The following is a 23,164-nucleotide window of genomic DNA, read 5'->3' as shown; positions in this document are numbered from 1 at the left end:
AATCAACAAGAAGTGAGCGCTGCGGCTGCGCCTACTTCCTGCTGATTACTTGTTTGGTCTGAAGGTGGGGAGACAGAAGCCAGCGCTGATTGGATGTGGGGTTCGCATGACATCACAACCCCACGTGAGCCGCAGCATCGATATGCGAGGTGAGTATAGGTTTATTTTCCTGGGGGAAATATGGGGAATCAAAAGGCGTGGTCCTAGTAGTGGAAAAACCCTTGAAATACAGTAGAGCAAGCAGCATGTATGGTTTCTTCCTTTCTAGAGTGCAAACAGGTGAGAAATTGACTTCTAAGTTTCATGATCAGTGGGAGTCAGAGTCCTGGAACAGGAATTTATGTATATGTGACATATATGGCATTTAAGTACAATATCTTACAAGTGGCCTTTATTGCCGGCGGAGGGGATTTGACACCCTTAAAACATTTTCAATTTGATATTTCCATTGGACCAGCACAGTTTGTGCATTCCAAGTTTATGGTAAGAAAGTAATTATTCACAACAAATAGTTTATCAGTAGAAAAGGTAGCAATCCCATTCATTCTGTGGGTGATCGTTGTGTGTATGGGTAAAGGGCAGAGAGTTTGCGTTTGGTTAAAATAAAATTGGTCTGTTTCTCTTCTCGGTCAGCACTATAGTTTTTATCACTATCACGGATAGCAGATTTCTCGTTTTTGAGCTGAGATGCAGTTTAAGGCATTGGTTAATATTTTTGGGAATGCAGATGTATAGGTGGAGCTTCATTCCCCGGTATTGCGAGCTACGTGGGAAAACTCCTGGTTTCTATTAGAACATTCTTTTCATTCGGCTTCAGTTTTTGTGCACGAGTGGTGCAATAATTTATGTATGAAGTGCACACATGCTGCATGGCTTCTGAGACGCACAGCACGTTTTAGCATATTTCTGAAATGTGTCCATTCTTTGTAATTATGTAACCCAATGTAATATTCTAACCCATCTCTAACAGCCCTGTCCTTTCCTGTTCTCTGCTTCCTCTGACAATGCTCCCTGAAAATCTTTCAAATGTTTAGTTCTATTTGATTGTAATTTAGTATTTATCACTATTGTCCACATGATGTTTCTGTATGAATTTTGTAAAAAATATTGCTATGTAGGAAAAATCGCTTACCACAGGATGTACCGGAATCTATCAGAATCAGCCTCTGGCCTCTATAATTGCTCAACTTTTGTACATAGGGCAATGTCTTGGGCAGCAGGGTGGCTCAGGGGTTATCAAATATAGTGAAAGAATATTGGGGAATTTTTAACTTCCTCCACAGCTGAAGGTAACCAGTAATAACTAAAGCTCACATATTTTCTGCAATAAAAAGGTTTCGGAAAGTAGAGCTACACCTCATTGAATTGGTATGGAGTAATGTGGTGGGTTTGACAAAACACTGTTGTGACGCTACGGTGACCTCAACATTTGCCCAGTGTCAGCTTCTGCATAATTAATTCTTTTTGCCCTTGTTTATTGAGTCCCATTCAAGTTGATGTCTTTGTTGCAGGAAACTAACAGGCTTCATATGCCACTTTCCATTTTTTAATACTGGCTCCAGATATTAGTTTTAAGAATGTGTTAAGATTTTAGTTTTGTCCCATAATCTTTGGCTGGTTACATGTCCTACAAGCAAGGAGAGACTGGGACTTTTTGCCACATACGTAAACATTAACAGATGAAACCAGTAATCAATGCTGGTGGCTCAGTGCCTTTGGCTTAGAAAAGCTAAAATGATTTCATTGGTAATTCCATTTTGTAATAAGTCTATAATACAGTCGCTGTAGTATGTGCAGATGTTTCACTTACTGCTTTACTCTGAACAGCTGATGTCACTGGAAGTTTTCAGGGGAAATATTTCCTGTAGAAGTGGATTACATTAAAAACACTCTCGGGGACAGAAAACATATGCTCTTTTACATGTTCTCATACCAACTTTCTGCTCTAGAAAATGTATTTCCATGGGAACAGTGAAAGAACTGTGGAGTGGAGAAGGGTTAGTATGAAAGTACTGATACATATTCTATGTATTAAATGAAGACATACCCTAAGGCAGTGGTCCCTAACCTTTCTGACCTGGAGAGGCACATTGAGCTTAGAGCAGTGTGTGGCTCACGAATCTGAGAGGTTCGCGAGCCACACTCTGCTCTGAGAGAGGTTCGCGAGCCACACTCTGCTCTGAGAGAGGTTCGTGAGCCACACTCTGCTCTGAGAGAGGTTCGCGAGCCACACTCTGCTCTGAGAGAGGTTCGCGAGCCACACTCTGCTCTGAGAGAGGTTCGCGAGCCACACTCTGCTCTGAGAGAGGTTCGCGAGCCACACTCTGCTCTGAGAGAGGTTCGCGAGCCACACTCTACTCTGAGAGAGGTTCGCGAGCCACACTCTCCTCTGAGAGAGGTTCGCGAGCCACACTCTGCTCTGGGAGAGGTTCGCGAGCCACACTCTGCTCTGGGAGAGGTTTGCGAGCCACACTCTGCTCTGAGAGAGGTTTGCGAGCCACACTCTGCTCTGAGAGAGGTTTGCGAGCCACACTCTGCTCTGAGAGAGGTTCGCGAGCCACACTCTGCTCTGAGAGAGGTTCGCGAGCCACACTCTGCTCTGAGAGAGGTTCGCGAGCCACACTCTGCTCTGAGAGAGGTTCGCGAGCCACACTCTGCTCTGAGAGGTTCGCGAGCCACACTCTGCTCTGAGAGAGGTTCGCGAGCCACACTCTGCTCTGAGAGAGGTTCGCGAGCCACACTCTGCTCTGAGAGAGGTTCGCGAGCCACACTCTGCTCTGAGAGAGGTTCGCGAGCCACACTCTGCTCTGAGAGAGGTTCGCGAGCCACACTCTGCTCTGAGAGAAGTTACATAGGTTCAAAAAAGACCTAGATCCATCTAGTTCAACCTTTCTCCACCAATTACAGATTGTGTCATTGGCATTTATAACCGACAATGATGTATGTACTAAGGAAATCATCCGGCCTTTTTTTAAAAGCTGTTATAATGTCTGCCATAAGTGAAGATAGAGATAGTACAGCTCCCCACATACTTTGCCACTAAATCCTCTAAAGGGCGCGTTACACGCAGCAACATCGCTAGCAATGTCACTCATGAAAGCATCCGCCCCCGTCCTTTGTGCGTCACGGGCAAATCGCTGCCCGTGGCGCACAGTATCGCTAGTACCCATCACACATACTTACCTTCCTAGCGACGTCGCTATGGGCGGCGAACAGCCTCTTTTCTAAGGGGGCGGTTCGTGCGGCGTCACAGCGACGTCCCACGGCAGGCGTCCAATCGAAGCGGAGGGGCAGAGAGCAGCCGCATGAAAGTCACGCCCACCTAGTTGCCGGAGGACGTAGGTACGGTGGTGTTCGTCATTCCTGGGGTGTCACACGTAGCGATGTGTGCTGCCTCAGGAACGACGAACAACCTGCGTCCAAAAGTAGCAACGATATTTTGGAAATGGACGACGTGTCAGCAATCAACAATTTGGTAAGTATTTTGCATCGTTAGCAGTCGCTCGTACGTGTCACACGCAACGACGTCGCTAACTAGGCCGGATGTGTTACGAATTCCGTGACCCAAACAACATCTCGTTAGCGATGTTGTTGCACGTAACGGGGCCTTAACGCCATAGAAGCGTGAGATCCCGCTGCTCTTGTCATGTATATCAGCAAATAAAGAAAAGGAACCAGCTTTTGGGAAAATTTCAATAAAATCCGCTTAATTGGATTCTTTAAAATTGTACAAAATAGTGGATCCCACAAGAAGAAAGGAATCACAACCAGCACTGGACATCAGACGCGTTTCAATCAAGAACTGTTCTTAGTCTAAGATCAGTTCTTGATTGAAACGCGTCTGATGTCCAGTGCTGTTTGTGCCTCCTGTCTTTTTCTTGTGAGAGCCTTTATTTTGTACAATTTTACAGAATCCAATAAAGTGGATTTTATTAAAATTTTCCTGGAAGCTGGTTCCTTTCTTTTATTTATAGTGTCTGCCATACTACCTCTTCTGGTAGGGCATGCCACAGTCTAAATGCTCTAACTGTAAAGATCCCTTTACTATGTAGCTGCCGTAATCGCCCCCTGGTCCTTAGTGTTGTCTTAGGAAGGAATGTCATGTGCCAGTCTTTATATTGACCACACATGTATTTATACTGTACATATAAATCATATCTCCTCTGAGACATCTTTTTTGTAAGTGTCTAGTTTCCCGCCTTTGAACTGACTCTAACTTCCAAATGTATTTTTTTTAATATATGGAATCCAAAACTGAATCCCATATGATGTGGATGTGGCCCTATAAGTGATTTATTGACTGGCAACAATACATTGGGATCACGGGATCTAATCTATTTTTATACACCCCAAGATCTTGTTTGCTTTTGCAGCTGCTGATTGACAGTGAGTGCTGCTGCTCAGCTTACTTGTAACCAGAATACCCAAGTCTTTCTCTTGTTCTGTAGTCCCAAGTTTACTTCCCTTTAATGTATATGCAGCAATAGGATTACTCTGTCCTAGGGGAATTTTTTTTACATTTATCAACATTAAATCTCATTGCCATGTGTCTTCCCATGCCGACATTTTATCCAGATAATTTTGTAATATCAAGGTCCGTTTTTAATATCCTACATAGTTTGGTGTCATCAGCAGAGACTGACATTTTACACTCAATCATATCCGCAAGGTCATTAATAAAGAGTTTAAAAAGAATCGGTCCTAGAACAGGTCCCTGCGGTACTCCACTGCTGATTATAGCCCATTAAGAGAATATACCATTTATAACTAGTCATTTTTTCTTATCTTTTAGCCAATTCCTTACCCATTTGCATATAGTTTCCCCTAGCCCCTGCTTCTGGAGCTTCAGAATAAGGCTATCATGTGGTACAGTATCCAAATAAATCACATGAGCTGCATTACCAATATCCAGATTTGCACTTACCCCCTCATAGAACCCCAACAAATTGGTTAGACATGACTTATCTTTCATGAATCCATGCTGTCTGTCAGCTATAATATTCTCTGCAATATATTTTTGAATGTCATCTCTTGAAAATGCCCTTGAAAACTTTGCATACTACTGATGTCAGACTTACTTGGACGGTAGTTGCCTGCATCCACCCTCTTACCTTTCTTAAATATTGGTGGTACAGTACATCAGCAATCCTCCAATCCTGAGGCACCATAACCCTGTGATGAGAGTCTAATAAGATGAGATACAGCGGACTTTCAATTACGGAGCTAAATTCCCTCTATTCGTGGATGAATGCCATCTGGCCCGGGGGATGTGTCAAAGTTTAATTTACTCAGAAGCAGGCGTACTTCTTGTGTTAAGTTAGTTATCAGATGGGGAACCTTGATTTTTGAATTGTTGAATGATCCCTGGAACAGTCATTTCCTTGGTGAACACAGATGAGAAATGTCTGTTTAATATTTCTGCCTTTTCTTCGTCCTCTATAATTACCTGTTCTCTTTTAAGGGGCCAATACCATCCTTTGTTTTCCTTTTGGCATTAATGTATTTATAAAAGATTTTGGGATTTATATTAATGTCATTGGCGATTTTTGTTTCAGTAGCTAGTTTTGCTTGTTTGATTTATTTTTCTTTACATTTCCTATTGATATCTTTATACTTCTGAAATGCTATTTCTGTATTCTCAGCCTTTAAGCTTTTGAACGCCCTTTGTTTTTGTTTTATTATACTTTGTACAGTCTTATTTATCCATAGTTGTTTCTTTTTATTCCTGGACATTTTATTACCAGAGGGTATAAGTTTTTTACAGGACTCTAGCAGTATATCCTTAAACTTTCCCCATTTATGTTCGTATCCCCAGTTACCATAACATTGTCCCTATCTACACGATTAAGCTTTTCCCTTAATTTGTTTAAATCCTTTCCTAAAATTCCAGGTTTTAGCATTTCCCCTTTCAAAAGTTCAATTGAATATTACATTGAAACTTGCCATATTATGATCACTGGTGCCTAAGTGCTCCCGGACCTGTAGATCTGAAATTTTATTGGGTTTATTTGACAGGACCAGATCTAGCAAATTATCTCCCCATTTCACAAGGTGTTTTTGTTAATTATTAAAGTGCTTGTCCAGGCATAAAATATTGATGTCCTATCGTTAAGATAGGTCATCATTATCAGATTGGCACCCCTGCCATCAGCTGTTATTTGCTCGGATGGTGGCCGGATGTAAGCAGTGAACAGATTTGAAGAGTTATTTTCAATTTGCAGTCACTGCTTCCAAGAACTGCACATACACTCCTATTTTTTGAATAGTTGATAATCTGTAGTACCTGAGTGTCAGACCCCCACCGATCTGATATCGATGACCTGTCCTAAGAATAGATTAATTTATTCTAAGACATCCCCTTTTAGACTCCATGTCTCCATAAATGTACAGAGCTATTGGGAGCCTAGATGTGGCTGTTATAGAATTGTATGGGCACTACTGAACCTACAGACATTTACATTTTATGTGAATCCAGCAGTAAAAAAAAGTGACAATCACTACTCCTGGAGGATATCGTAGCACAGTAATGAATAGTAAAGGACACCTATAGTGGCAGATGAAGTGCATAAGACTCCATAGGTTGAAATCACATTGACTCCAAGCATGGGGCCAAATACAAAAAAGGCACAAATGTTTCCTTTTTGCTTTTCTCTGTAGCTCCTGCTCTTGGTTTTGACATGCTGATCCACAATACTAAGAAAATACCTATGAGTGAAGATGGCTGGGTACAAATTATCAGTGTTTGACAAAATAAATGCTTGGTCAGGGTAATAGAAGTGTAAAACTTGAAGGGAACCAATCACCAGGATTTTCGTATATAAGCTAAAGCCAGTGCTATGCTGGCACTATCAGGCTGATTCTATACATTCCTTTAATGGTCAGCTCAGATGTTTAGGTTTTGAAATTCAAAAAAGGAAAGTTTATAAATTTAGCTGCTTATTGAGTGACAGTTGCAATTGAGCAGTACAGCACTGGCTTTAGCTTATATACGAAAATCCTGGTGATTGGTTCCCTTTAAATAAAAACATCATTAATACGCACCTACTGGCATCCAACAGGCCCTCCACGTTCTACGGCAGCAGAGGAAGTAGAGATGTCACAGTTAAATCACCTGCTGGACCACTGCAGCCTGAGATTGGCTGCAGTGGTCAGGTGTCTTGAGGAAGGAGTCGTCAGATGTTCAATTCGTTCTGAATTTAATCCTTATTCATATATTATTTCCACATGACACTTGTTTTTCCAGTATAAGGCACATTATTATTATTAGACCATGACGCTTGTGTTTCTTCGTTTGCATTGTAAATGGTCTCTCATATAAATCTATTGAGGTTTTGTGTTTTTTATTTTAATATGTAGCAGGCGTTTGTCACAAGTCACATTTCTATCTTTATAATGGTTGATCGAATTGCCAAATCTGCTGATCATTCTGTTCATACTGCACTTCTGGATTTCAGTGTTCATTATATCACGTTGCAGTTCGTTGGCTGATCCCGATGTGCCGGCATTGTACCTTAGGTTCTCTAACCCATCAGTCAGAAACCCCTTCTTTTCATGAATTGTAAATCAGATTTATTACATCTGTTTGATGAGACATGATGGCAGTGAAAAGTTATGGTATATATTCTAAGAATACCGCATGACTGATACGTCTTTGTTGCTGGATACCTAAATGTAGCTGTCATTTCAGACTTTTCTAATGGAAGCTTGAGTGTCATGAGTAACTACAACAATGCCATTTTTATCACTTGGAGAGAATTGCCTCCCATTCAAAGAGTAATTTCAACGACTGAATTCCGAAATTAGATATTTCATTTCCAACTATCTTACCCAAGAGTGCAGAGACTAAGAGATTCTTAGCAAATACTGTATGACATGTTAATGTGTCATAGTCTCTATGGGTCTCCATTATCAATAAACCCAGTGTGCTCAGACTTAGTTCTTTTTCCTCATGGGTCATATGTATTTTTGTTTACAGGAAATATACTATTAAGCTGATGGGATGTGCCACAATTATAGAATATGCTATCAAGCAGAATTTACTATCCTCATTTTTTTTTTTTCTTGCTGCGGGGGGCTTTCCTTTGTTTGGGAGCACTTATAGGGTCAAAGCCCATTTTTGTCATGTCAAAGCTGTATTCCTCTTTTTTCTAGTCCCTAAAATTCCTCAGACGGCAATTAAGACTTTGGAGGCCAGCAAGAGGTTAGCTAGCCTTCGTCAGTGAAAACAGGGATTGTTTGCCATATACAACACTCCCTTTTTCCTTGTGGTGAATAGACGATTTGCTTAAAGCTGATGACTTCTGCCTTTTTTCACAAGCTGCACAGCTCAGAGAGGATCCGGGGAATCACTCCGAGAGCAGGAGGCAGCTAATTAAGTCCAGCATCCTCTTTCTTGAGCTCACTCCCCCCCTCCTTCATCTTAATAGCTGTGGCTCTGAAACCTTTTATGTGTCTGATAATGTAACTTGGAAAAGGAGTCGCGTGTGCAGGATTGCCATCACATGCTGCTTGCTTTCAAGAAGTGCTTAATCACAGGTTTGGGGACCACAAGGCTAAAAATCCCAAGATTTAACAGAGCTCATTGAGAATTGATCGCCTTCCTCAATGCCGAAGCTGGTAAGTTTTTAGAGTTAGATCTGGGGTGGGCAGGACAGACATAGCTGAACTTTCCAATAGTCTGCTATCCTCATATTTTAATGAATGCGGCTTTGATTGTGGACATGTCTGCCGGATAAATTCCATTTCTTTGTTTCTGTGAGAACTTTTTATCTGAACATGTAATGAATGCTTTTTGGGCTGCGTTTTCATACATGCTGTTGTCTCTGTCAATCATTTTTCCCAAGTAGTTTGTATTTGTAATAGTTATTATTACTATGTTCTTCCAGTACATATCACCTTCTTGTGTATATACTCCGGGTATATAAGTCACTGGCGTGTTGAAGATAACATGTTAAAGAGATGACACTTCCCTTTTCTGAATAAGTGGAAATTAATCAGCCCCTAAATATCTAGCCGATCAGTTTGTTCCTCATTAGAAGCTTGTGTATTGTTATTTTGTGGCTGTGCATTATCTGAAATGTAAGATATAAACCCCCTGCCGGCTTCCTGGATGGTCTGACATTGTTAGGTATTTAGTAACACTTTCGGGGTAGCTGTTTCCTTTCCTTTGTCTTTTCAGCCAAATCTTCATCCACGGAATCGCCTACTGAACAAAGCAGCGACAAACATATTCTTGTGATATAATAATCCATCTTGCAAATGATTTTACATCCTTCCCTTAAAGAAACCATAATTAAATTATCATGCCATAATCGCTGACATTTATAAAATATTTGAGCAGAATGCAGAGCTTTGGAGAAAAATGAGCTTTTAATTGTCCTTTTCTTCTGCTTAACAGCAAAGTGGACATCATTTAATAAGGGGTGGATTTTAGGGACAGTGCTGAATGGAACTTGCCTAAAGAAGCTTGAAATGCATGCTTATGGAGATTACATTTTTAACAAATGTTTTAGTGTCCTCGTGCAGAATATTTGATTTTCGGATGACCAATTCAGTAGGCATGCATCCCAATAAATTAAGTCCTTTCGGCTCTTTTTAAAAAGATTTTCATTTTTTTTTATGTACATTAAGCATCAAAATTGAATATTAGAACTGTTTGCAGAAAGCAAGTAAAACTAAAGTAAAAATAAAAAAATCCATCGTGATTGAGTATGAAAGACTGATGCAAGTGTGATGGAGTAATATATGTCATAAAGTGTATAGCTCAGTTGGCTAGACCCAAACAAAACTTGTGTTGGGAACACAAAATTACTGAAACTAAGCACAAATCTAAGTATTAGTGAGAAAATTGAAACAGAAGGTATATTAGAAAGGTATTCTGCAACTAAGGGGTTGTTTCATACTCTTTCTTAAGGAGCACACTACTCCCCTTTCCTGACTTCCTGCTTTACCTAGAGCCGTGCAATCCTGAAAATTGCCAGTTCAGACCACGAACATGGTTGCAATGCTGGACCAAACTGTGTGCTCATCTATACTGCAAGCAGAGGCAATTTTCCCATGGGCACTGAACCTGGCGTATCCAGCAATATAACTAACGTCAAAGCAGCACTTTCTAGGTCATGCTCCTGGCCTAAGACTGGCGACTGCAGAGGAGGCCTGTAATTTAGGCAGCAAATAGTAAAATATAATAATAAAAATCCCTCCATTCTTGAGAATGCAGAGGATTTTTAATAATGGGTAAACTTCAATTTTTTGCTTTTAACAAGTAATTTTACCCATTTAACAAGATGTGACAACCCATTTAAAGGGAACCTGTCACAAGATTTGTCTCATAATCTTAAATTGTCCCTTATAATTTTTGACCTTACCCTGCGCACCACTTCGATCTACTCTCAGCAGTGCAATGGATAACACTGTCTGGATGACACAGGATGCGTCATCCCCCACGGAGCTGGGAAGGACAACTTGGAAGGAAGATAGGTGGCGCCGGACCTTGATCAGACACCCCACAGGTTAGGATAAGTGTTTTTTTTAAGATATACAGATCGGCCTGGGCACTTGTATACAGCATTCTAGAATCCTGTATATAAGAGCTTACAGGTGGCGGCCGCAGCGTATAAGGGACAAATCTGGTGAAAGGTTCCCTTAAATCTTTATCAACATGATAAAAATAACTTTTCTATATACAGTAATAGAGAAATGTCCATGTCTATCTTTGTGTTGGTAATATTTTCTTCACAGTATGGGTTGGTGATGTGTTATAATATTATAATTTTCTATAGCATGGATTTTTGTCCAACTTGCTAAGGCTATGCTTCTTTCCATTTATGACTTCAGGCATATTATTCCAATACAGCATCATGTAGGAAATATTAGTAAAAGTAAGGAAAATTGAGGCCAGGGTATGGTTTGCACAGCTAGTTACTAAAGTAGAAGGTTAGATCATGTTGAGATGATTGAAGTTATTATATTACAATTTTTAAATAAATAAATTTTATGTAGCCTATGCATTATATTTTATGTTGCTATGAAATGTAACTTTTCCAAATGGCAGTGTAAAATTATGTGAACAAGCATTTAAAGTCTTAATTTTAGAAAACACTGCAATCCCCCATTGTTTTTGTTGGATTGATGAATTTCTCACGGAAGTTGTGCATGTTGTTTTGCCAAACGGCTATACTTTAGGGGACTGACTACAGTTGGAGACATTTACTCCAAAAATGTTCTGGGAGAAGAATGCAAAAGGATATGTTCCTTTAACCCCTTTATGATATGCAACGTATATAAACTGCTTGTCAAGTGTGAGTGTATAAAGCGGGCTCAGGCGCTCAACTTGCTTCATACACAGTATGTGCCAGCTGTGTTATACAGCTGTTGCCTGCATACAACTTGGAATGGGAGCTAACTCTGTCATCCCATTGATCCTCTTTGAATGCTATCGTGGGGTGCCAATGGGTTGTCACTTGTCTTCTATATTAGTATTCATATTAAAAGGGATTGATTGGGACTTGCGTATCAATGATGTATTCTAAGGTTAGGTCTGAATCGATGAAGGATAAACTGCAGTACTCTCCAGCAGCCACTAAACAATGTATGTAGATGCATTGTCTTGCTCTGTATATTGCTTACAACCGGTCACCGATGGAACAGATTTAATTTGATCAATCGGACCTCCACCAATTTCATATTAATGACTTATTCTATGGAGAGATCATCAATATGTAAGTCCCAGATAACCCCTGTGAGCGCTATCCCTCAGTGCAATGATCCTCAGCCTTTCTTACCAAAAGAGTCCCATCCAAACCTCGCCCAAAATAGTGACAGCCTACTCATGCCCCCGCAAAGTAGTGACACGTAAACCCCCATTATCAATATAATGACAGACATCACACTGAGTCAGGCTTACATCCAGGGGCTCCCACCAGACCTAGATTCAGCATTCTCGGATCATACATTCCCACCACACTATCACATCCAGCTCCAAGCACCTCTGAGTTGCCGGTCATCCTATCTCCAACTTTCAAAATTATCAACAAAAAGAGGAGATAAAGAAACTCCAACTTTGCACTTAAATTTATCGCTCCACCCCCAAGGAGTGTATATGCTTATCCAGATTTGCTCTTCTGTTTGAGGCTACTCCCAAAAGTCACCATCTGGAGACCTGCTTTTCATAGCCATTTGCTAAACCTGGTACTAATGTACCAAGCTGGCAGATAGCCATAAGCCACACATCATAGGCCCACAAGCCACATGTGGCTCCTGAGTTATAGATTGGGGAACCCTGCCTTAGTGGGACTTAAAAAAAAATCTATTTAAAGCAGGTTTGTCACCAGATTTCACAACACAAGGTACATTCAGTAATTTCTTAAACCTCATGAGGCTGATTTATTTGCATTGGAAAACCACGTCAGAATGACTATATAATCATCATAATAAAATGAATATTTTATTAATCCAGGTAAAGAATGAATACACTTGAGCTTTATAAATCACTCAATTTCCACTAACCCATCCTGTCTAACAGCTGCAACTCCAGGCTACCTGTGTGAATAATGACTGAAATCTTAATGGATTACCCAGCCTGACTGACATTTCCTCAGTGTTCCTCCTCCATGTTGCTGCTAAAGTCTTGCACTGCTTTTTATAAGCTGCAGCTGTGAGGATTGACTGTAGAGATGGCATACAGTCATGGCCAAAAGTTTTGTCACCCTTGAAATTGTTCCAGAAATTGAAGTGTTTCTCAAAGAAATTTTTGCAATTATACGTTTTGTTATACACATGTTTATGTCCTTTGTATGTACTGGAACAACACAAAAAATAACCCAGTGGTAAAAAAAAAAAATTGGACATGATTTTAAATATAACCCCAAAAATAGTCCAGACAAAATTGTTCGCACCTTTACAAAATTGTGAGTAGACAATCTTGTTTCAAGCATGAGATGCTCCTTTAAACTTACAAAGTAACAGGTATGGGCAATATGAAAATCACAGCTGTAACTAAATAAAAAGGGGAGAAGTTGATTCAATCTTTGCATTGCTTGTCTGTGTGTGCGACACAAAATATGTAGAATGGAAAGAGGAGGAGAACTGTCTGAGGACTTGATAACTGAAATTGTTGAAAAGTATGAACAATCTCAAAGCTAAAAGTACATCTCTAGAGATCTTGTTGTTCCTTTGTACACGGTATGAAACATAATCAACAAGTTTACAACCCATGTCACTGTAGCTAATCTCCCTGGATGTTGATTGCAGAGAAAAATTGATGAAATGTTGAAACGCCGGTTAGTCTGGATCATAGATAGATAAGCAGCCCCAATCAAGATCCAAAGAAATTAAAGCTGTCCTGCAACCTCAGGGTGCATCAGTGTCTGCGCAAACTGTCCATTGACATTTGAATTAAATGAAACCGGAAGCCCAGGAAGACCCCATTGCTTTCAGAGAAACCTAAAAAGCAAGACTGCTGTTTGCCAACATTTATGGAACGAAGCCAGAATCCTTCTGGGAAAGTGTCTTGTGGACAGATGAGACCAAGATAGAGCTTATTGGTAAAGCATATTATTCTACTGTTTACCAAAAACGTAATGAGACCTACGAAGAAAAAAAACACAATACCTACAGTCAAATATGGTGGAGGTTCATATATACTTTGGGGTTATGTTGCCTCTTGCACTGGGTGCCTTGACTGTGTGCAAGGTATTATGTAATCTGAAGAATGCCAAAGGATTTTGCATTTGTAATGTAATTCCAAGTGTCAGAAAGATGGGTTTGTGGCCTACATGGGTCTACAAGCAGGACAATGACCTCAAACATACTGAAAGAAATACCCAGAAATGTAGGGAAACAAAGCGCTGAAGAGTTCTGAAGTGGCAGCAATGAGTCCAGATTATATCAGATTGAACACCCGTGGAGAGATCTTAAAATTTCTCATGCGATAAGGCACCCTTCAAATATAAGAGACCTGGAGCAGATTGCAACAGAAGAGTCCATATTCCAGATGAGATGTGTAAGAAGCTTTTTCGTGGTTATAGGAAGCGATTAATTGCAGTTATTTATTCCAAAGAGTAAGTAACCAAATGTTAAGTTGAGGGTGCTAATAATTTTGTCTGGCCAATTTTTTAGGTTTTGTGTGAAATTGTCCAATTTAAGTTTGTCTGTTTTTTGTGGTGTTCCAATACACACAAAATAAGTGTGCATAACAAAAAGTGTAATTGCAATCATTTTCTGGAAGAAATACTTCTTTTTCTAGAACAATTTTAAGGGTGCCAACACTTCCTGCCATTACTGTACACATAAACTAAGGCGGGCTTTACACGCTGTGACATCGCTAGCAATTGCTAGCGATGTCGAGCGCGATAGCACCTGCCCCCGTCATACATGCAATATCTGGTGTTCGCTGCCGTAGCGAACATTATCACTACGGCAGTGTCACATGCATATACCTGCTCTGCGACGTCGCTGTGACCGGCGAACCTCCTACTTTCTAAGGGGGGAGGTTTGTTCAGCGTCACAGCGACCTCACAGCAGCGTCACTGAACCGCCGCCCAATAGAAAAGGAGGGGAGGAGATGAGCGGCCGGAACATCCCGCCCACCTTCTTCCTTACTCCTTTTCCGGTGGACGCAGGTAAGGAGATGTTTGTCGTTCCAGCGGCGTCACACATAGCGATGTGTGCTGCCGCAGGAACAACAACCAACATCGTACCTGCAGTAGCACCGATATTATGGAAATGAACGACGTGTCAACGAGCAACGATTTTGCACGTTTTTGCTTTCGTTGATTGTTGCTCATTTGTTTTACACGCTGCGATGTCTCTACCGGCGCCGGATGTGCGTCACTAACGACGTGACCCCGACGATATATCGGCAGCGATGTTGCAGCGTGTAAAGTACCCCTTAGTCTAGATTTTTAAAATGCTCATTATTTCAGATTGCAAAACATTTGATTCTAACATGAATTTTCAAAATACGTACTCTAGCCTAATGATGGATAAGAGTTCTACGGTATTTAATTATCTATCTGGTTTGTATTGTGAAATCTAGTGACGAATACTCTTTAACAATTTATCATCATCACACTGCCTATCAACTTTGGAACAAAATGACGTTAAAAGGCAGTTCACCTTTATCCTGGGCTCCTGATCCTGAAGCTTTCAATAACTAACAGTGCTTTCTCCTGCTGCTAGTACAGATACAACAGAGTGGAGTGACCGCTGTCAGTGGTCTGCAGCAGCTCCATTAGCTCCTTCCATGTTATACTTAATAGTGGCCATAATTATATAAGTAGTTTGACACAGGGACATCTCGCTTTCTGTCACTCCATTGGCTCATAGCAAAGCTAGCGTGAGGACTTATACAGGTTGCCTGGTCTGTAATACACTGATGAGCAAAAGGGTAATAATGACTTACACTTTTGATTTTTAGGCACCATAACCCACCATCCACTACATCTTTGAGTGGGAATAATGAACAAGGAGAAAAACTAGTATATTATACCAAAATATTTTATTAGGAGTTAAAAAAAAATATATATATAATTTTTCGTGGTGTGTGTATATATATATATATATATATATATATCACAAAAAAAGTCAACACAATGTTACACAAACAATGTGCAGCGGTATCCCTGACCTTGTTACATAACTATGTAAAGTCAATGGATATAGGAATAAAAGCTTTTCATGGGGTACCCATATAAATTCTCTTTTCCAATAAACACTTATAAATAGAAAAAAATATTTATTGAGAATATAAATACACCATAAAAATCTCAATTCCCACTTCCAACTGGAGACTCAAAATAAATAAAAAAATTGCACATGTGGCCAATTATAAATAGTAATAGTGATCTCCCTCCTATAAATTAATTAGTAGGTCTGTTTAATATATAGACTGAGTGTGGGTCTACCTTCATTTTATAGACAATCATCTTGGCTATCTCGTACATAAATTTGACTTGCAACTAATTAGCATCTGATCAGTTATGCAGATTTGTCATTTTACTGCATTGTTACTGTTTTGCTCCTGCTTCCTGCTGTTTGAAAAAAAAAAATTTCTTCCTGTATACTACAAATTACAACCTGTTATCACATTCCATATTAACTCAGTTTATTATTAGGTTGATTCCTAAGTGAAATTCACTGATTTCCACAAAAAGAGAAACATCATCCAATTAATCAAAAGTGATCTCTCGGCCAAGAAAATTAACAAACTGCATCATGTGAGTGGCATGATAGTTGGAAGAATACGAAATAGTCAGTTGCAGTCAACAAATCAGCCAATCACAAGGTCTATCAGTTCAGGCATAAGAACAGCAGTGAAGGTGGCTCGTATGCTTCGTAATAATGACATCACAGACGTCCATGCAAGCATGCTGTGAAGCACATTACATTAGTCTGGAATGATAATGACCCAAAAAATGGTGATATTTTTTTTTTCTAGAGCAAAACAGTAACAATACAGTGACATGACTAGAATCTGCATAACTGATCATATGCTGATTAGTTGTTAGTCAAATGTATGTATGAGATAGCCAAGATGAATGTCTATACAATGATGGTAGTCTCACTCTCAAGGCGGTCATGGATGATGAGATATGGAGCCTGAAAGTCAAATGTTCTAAACATTGTTACCCTTTTATTCTTCCATATAAATCAAAACCTAAGGGGCATGTAGGGTATTCACTCACTTTTAGGCAGCTGGTAGCATTCACGCAGGCAGTACTTTGGTCAGACAAGGTAGGTTATTGAAATGCATAAATTTCCAGCAGAACGGAAACACAAACATCTCTTCTTTGGCATCAAGAAACAAAATAAACAGTTCATATACAGACAGCAGGCTCACCCATTCAGATAATGTCCAGCCTTTAATGCAGGATAAGGAATGATAGATTCTCTCCCAGCTAGCAGATCAGATCCACACCAAAGCCCAGTATGCCTTAAATTTGCAGATTTCTTCCCCAGCTCCAAGACAGCTTGGGCTCTGACTGTCCACCATTAAATTAACTTTTTCCTGTTCAATAGCAGACTGCTCCGCTCCCAAGATGACAGCATTTAGACACTGTCTCTCCATGTGTAGCTCCCTCTCAGGGAAAGAACTTTCTCTCAGCTGCTGCACGTAGCTCCCTATTAGGCCAGTTTCACACATCCATGTTTAATCGGGTACAAGCCACACGTGTGACATCTGTGTTTGCATATGTGTGACTGTGTTTGCATATGTGTGACTGTGTTTGCATACGTTTGACATCAGTGTGACACGTACCGGAGAAAAACGTGTCTGTGAAATAAAAGGATTTTCTATATTCACCTGTATCGAGCGCTAATGTTTTCGGCTCTGCTGTCTCCTGCTTTTGACCCCCACTACTTATGTACCTCGGACCTGGAAGCAGGAGTCGGGGACAGCATCGCTGGTAACAAGTGAGTATCCAGCAAGCAGTGTGTGTGCGCAGTGATGTCAAAGGAAGTAATCAGTGTTCCCAATGAATTCTGATGACCACCTGATGACACCCCCACGACACCCACACTACAGTGGGTGTCACAATGGTGACTTCACAGGTTCATCCGAGTTTGATTGGGAACTCCTATGACCTCCTGGTAGTCGCTGCACACTGCTTGCTGGATACTCACCTGTCACTGGCGATGTTGTCCCCGGCTGCCGGAGAAAAAATGTCTTCGTGTGTACGTGTGGGGCCATGTGGGTCACACGGTCCGCGTGAAAACACATACGTGTGTGTAACTCGAGAGAATTTTGTATCACACAGGTAGAAGAAAAGACCGGGTTTATGCCGCGCTGAAAACCACTGATGCGTGTAAATTAAAAGATTTCCTTTTTATTGGATAGTTCCTACGCGTTTCAGAGACATCCGTCTCCTTCCTCAGGAAAAGAAATCATATTACAGCAAGGCCGCTTGGACCTATATATAAGGAGCAAACAGCCATGTATGCATTAAGGACTGCCTGTATGACTCAGAGCTGATGACTCAGAGCCACATGGTAAAAAAAAAAAAAAATAAAAAAAAAATAAAAAGGAAATCTTTTAATTTACACGCATCAGTGGTTTTCAGCGCGGCATAAACCCGGTCTTTTCTTCTACCTGTGTGATACAAAATTCCTCTCCCGGGGCTGCAGCTAAACCACCAGGCACTCACAGGCTATCATAAGGGGTTGTGACTGGCACAACCTCCCCAGGTGAGTGCTTCTTTGTCTTGTTTGTCCACCCTCATACCGGGTAAGACCCTATTGCGCTTTTTTCCCCTTTACAGTTTTAACTCGAGAGAATAACATGGGTACGTGTGGCATCCATGTTAAAAACTGATGTCACATGTACCTGAAACACAGATGTCTGAAACCGGCCTTAGGGAGAGAACGTTCTCTTTGTAGTCCCCCCATCAAGTGAACACATGCCTGGCTCTATATAAAAAACTCCAGGTGCATTCATAATCAATACCTGCAGATGTAAGCCTCGCCACCCTGGCTACACTACAAGCTATAATATATACGTTACACAGTAGTCTGCCGAATGATGGTTTGGGTAATTGTTTGACAGGCAGCTATCTCTCCTTACTTTTCCATACACAAGAGCACTCGCATGTGTTCTTTACCAGACACCTCCCCAGCTCTACCCTTTTCATCAGAGCTGTTACAAAAATCACACATTCTGTGCACAACTCACAACAAATACTGAGATAACAAACTCGCCCAAATACTCAGAGTGTACGTGGCCTTACAAATACTGGGGTAAAAAACTCACCAAATACTTAGTGTGCATGTGACCTACAAGTTGAGTTGCAATACCACACATCCTATGGACAGGTGTGCTACTGTTTCTCAAAAAAAGCAAGCTTATTATTTTCCAATACTGCTCAGCCCTATGCTGATGAAGTTACAAGCGACACACATTCTTTGTCTTTCCCGTTTTTGTCTACACTGCCGAGTGCTCTCTGATGTATGTATGTATGTATGATCGACAGCACTAACCTAAATGCTTGTTTCCTATTCCTAAATGTTTGTCCTTAGGGAAATACAGGGGTTACATACTATGCCCTCTGGTATGCAGTGGAGGCAAACATCTGATTCACACCTACGGACCACCTTGAGAACATCTGGAATTGCACATGTTAGAACTCTTAGACTAATTGCCGCTTACCGTAAGACTACTCAGTAATTGGAGATACTCAGCTGGAAAGATCTTAGCTCCACATTGTGGTTCCAGAGTATCTATCAGAAAGAATATGCATCCTTAGTGAATCATGACCTGTTTAGGAAGTAATCCCATCATTCAGGTTCTAATACAGATTTATTTTTTTAACTGTGTCCATAAAACACTAGGTTGTCTTCATGTTGTGTAAATCTATATCATCAGCTAGACGGGACTTGGAACAATATAGAGATATTAAAGGTTGATTCTGTGTGGTAGGAAGTCCATTACCTCTTCACAGATACATGTCATATCTACATCCAAAAGTTCAGTAATTGAGTGTGTTATTGAGAAAACCCTGTTTCTCATTTACTTTTCAATTACAGTATATACACTACAAAAGTTTCTCCCTTTCTCCTGTTCTCCTTTACCACCACTCCCCCCTTTCCCCCCAAAAAAAATTGGCTGTGTTCTCCCTTATGAGAGCATTGCAGATGTGCGAAGGATACACTTGTTCCAAGAGAAGCTGAGAGGTTCCACCCTAGGAAACTTGCCAACCTTCCCGCAGATTTCAGTCTAGTCTACTGGCAGCCAAATGTCCTCCTCTCTCTTTAAATGTATAATTTTGTGTATTGGATTGGTTGCCTTGTTTTGGTTCAGAAGTAAAGAGCCAGCTGTCTATAATCTGATGTAATGTTACCTTGGAAACCCAAAATGAAAAACTCGGGCACCATGGTCGTCGTTGTAACATTTTATTTAGCCAACTCTATTAAAAAGGTTGCGCTATTCGGCAGTGGAAATGTTTGCTTTACCAAAAATGTAGATGAGGGGTTTGGAATGGTCTACAAGGTCTACATAGATTTCTGACACTTTACAAAACTGCTGGAGATTATTACTTTACATGCGACACTAAAAAAAACTGGTTATTAATGATCCATGCACTACATCCATCTGATCTGAAGTACATTACCCTGTTCTCACAAAAATAAAAATGTGGAAGTTCATAAAATAAAACAGCAACAAGCAATTGTTAGAGTATATACCTAACATAGAAATGAATGAAATACTCAACGGAAATTGACAAATCTACGTAAATGGTATAATATAGGAGAGGCAGGAAACCATTCAGTGTTTTCATAAGTCATGGGTGTGCGGCCGGTCCCCGTGGCTTTCTGACATACTAATTACAGTCAATCTGTTTTTTATTAACATGACATATGGTCACACGTAATAAAAGTGTAGATCACGTCAGAAATAGGCAAATCCTAACCTTACTGCAGATTAACAATTCAGCGCATTGATAATCCAGAAGCCAGATGAATTATTTATAATGTTAGTATGTTGGCTATTTGACCTAGATTTCCATATGAATGTAGTATACTTATTATTTAGGAATATTTTCTCCCTGCTGGTACAGTTACTAGTTTGTCAAGACTGTCCCATTAATTATTTCTCCTGGCTGTCAATTTCTTCATGATATTTACCACTGATTTTAATAATCCTGCCCAATTCTAGGCTAGTTTATCTGCTGGCCCTGATTATTACACACCAGACTACAAATAAAATAGATGCAAAATATTCACATTTTAAAGAGTATTTTTTTATGGCCAGCATAATTATTGGTTCAGGCTAGGGCTCCGAATACCATAGCTGCTATATAGAAATCTGCATATACATTATTTTCAGGTTTGTTATAGTAACATTTGTCATTAAGACCGGGTACACACATCCGGCTTTTCGCTCGTTTGACGGATGCGGCGCACGCCAGTACAGTGGATGCAGTACACTGGCAGCGCAACAAGCGCTGGTCACATGCTGTCATGTGACCGGAGCATGTGACCCGGAAGTTGCGGCGCTGCCACTGTACTATATCATACTGTACTGGTGTTCGCCGCATCCGTCAAACCGGCCTAAGCAATAAAAACGATTAAGGACGTTAAGTTTTTATCTTTGGTTTTATACTTCAGCTTTGAAGTGTTTATAACTGCAGGAAAAATTAGGGTATGTGCGCACGTGTACGTATTACATGCAGTTACGCTGCGTTCTGCACCGCAGCGTAACTGCATGCGTCCTGCGTCCCCTGCACAGTCTATGGAGATTGTGCAGGGGCCGTGCGCACGTGGCATGTTAGAACGCAGTGATTCGGCTGCTTGCCGAATCGCTGCGTTCTAAGAAGTGACATGTCACTTCTTTCGTGCGTTCTGCATGCTGTCTATAGGGAGAGGCAGCATGCAGAGCGCACAAATCTGCCGGCACCATGCGCTTCAGAACGCAGCTTTTCAGCTGCGCTCTGAAGCGCACATTTTCGGTGCGGTGCAGAGCGCACACGTGCGCACATAGCCTAAGAGTGATCGTGCAGCAAATGCAGTGATCGTGCCTTCTATCCACCCTCAGAAATGTCGGTTTTCTTCTCAGAGCCCATTTCTGCAATTGAGTCCATTGAAGGAGCTCTGTCAACACTTTTCACACTACTGAACCTCTAATTATGCTGGATAGGTCACATAACAAAGTGTAAACCTACCTATGGTGCTAGTACAGCTGTACTTCTACATGTCATGCATTCATGTTTTCTCTTGGCAATTCAGGGACAGGGCTAGTGTTCCTTCTTATTGTATGGTCAGGGTCACCCAATCATTCTGTCCTGCGAGAGAATTGGATGTGATATACTAATGACACTAAGCTCAGCTCATATCACATAGTGTCATCTTATGTGCTCTGATTCTCCTGCAAGAATCATATCACAGGTGTGGAGATGATGGAGAACTTAATCTCCCCATCTTCTCCATGGTCTGTGTCGTCTTATATCAGACTACAGTCAGACGTCATCCGAGTGCAGTCTGATGTTTTATACACACTCATAGGCTTGATTGAGTGTGCGCCATCTGATATACACTGGCAATCGCATTTTGCAATGGGTTTTTTTTCCTCATGCCGAAATTCTGCCAACAGTCTCTGAAGGTTCAGGGTGTAGTTTACTCACAACTTCAGCTGCCAGCCCGGTCACACTGGTCACTGCCGTGATGGGCTCAGGTCGATCCCGAATCAACGGAAGGTCAGAACCGGTCCGGTAGTCTGTGGGCCCTTCCTCACTATGCTTTGTAGTGCGGGTCCCGCGACTTCAAGCACTTTAAAGTCCCTTCCGTACTAGGTAGAGTACTGTTCCCTATGCCAGTAGCGGGGATCCCCTTGAGTCTGACCATGATCTAGGCCCCGGGAGTCCTATATGCCACCTGGCTCTGGAAACTTGGGTGGTAGAAGTATGGAACCTCTCCGTCCAGCAGAATCTGGTGATGCAATGTGGAATTATACCACTCTAGGGTGCTGCACCCTGAACAGCTCTGGCCCCTGGGGGGGAACGGACATGGTATCCTCCTCAGCGACAGTTAAACTCCTATGTACCACAGGAGCTACCGGGAAAGAAGTCTGCTCACTGTCACTCCTGCTTGAGAACTCTCTGAAATTGTAAACTGCGTGTGTGACTCCTAACACCCCCTGGTGGCCGCTCCTCCCCCTACCCAGGTCCTAAGCTAGTGGATTGGTGTCACTATTGTGATGGCATCCTGTAAATGCCACACACTGTTGGAAACCCCTGTTATACCCGACCCTAGCCCAGTTCACGGTGGGGAAGGGGCAACCTATGTGTGGATATGGTTGTGGATGATGAAACCGGTACCGACCTCCTTTTGGATCCATTATCAGCACCACACCCTTAGTGGGGTGCAGTACCCTGCGGCGACCTGAACCTCAGGGGCGCCACAAAGGCATTTCAGCTGACAATCGATTTAGCCCCTTTTAAATTGGTTTTCAATTTAGACCTTGGTGCAACAATTCTGCCACAGATAAACGTACCCTGCTCTAATGGCATTTCTTAGCATACCTCTCTTTTGTCTTGACATTTTACCCAATACACTTTGTGCAGAATTATTAGGCAAGTTGTATTTTAGAGGATTTTTTTTATTATTGATCAACAACTATGTTCTCAATCAACCCAAAAGACTCATAAATATCAAAGCTTAATATTTTTGGAAGTTG

General features: G+C 41.1%; 1 protein-coding gene across 3 annotated transcripts in view; it reads left to right on the top strand.

Annotated features, from left to right (window-relative positions):
- Positions 1–23,164, top strand: part of SASH1 (SAM and SH3 domain containing 1) — a 243,539-nt gene that overhangs the window by 147,116 nt on the left and 73,259 nt on the right. Inside the window, exon 1 of one of the 3 annotated variants that reach the window (XM_075339795.1) lies at positions 8,343–8,616. The exons of the other annotated variants lie outside the window; for them this stretch is intronic. Coding sequence (XP_075195910.1) covers positions 8,605–8,616 — 12 coding nt within the window. The 5' untranslated portion in view covers positions 8,343–8,604. Of the gene's footprint in view, positions 1–8,342; positions 8,617–23,164 lie in introns of those variants that run through there. 3 annotated transcript variants of the gene reach the window in all.

This window comes from Anomaloglossus baeobatrachus, chromosome 3 (genome assembly GCF_048569485.1).
Source record: "Anomaloglossus baeobatrachus isolate aAnoBae1 chromosome 3, aAnoBae1.hap1, whole genome shotgun sequence".
NCBI lineage: Eukaryota > Metazoa > Chordata > Amphibia > Anura > Aromobatidae > Anomaloglossus > Anomaloglossus baeobatrachus.
Note: the sequence above shows the minus strand (reverse complement) of the source record. Positions and strands in the feature narration are given on the sequence as shown.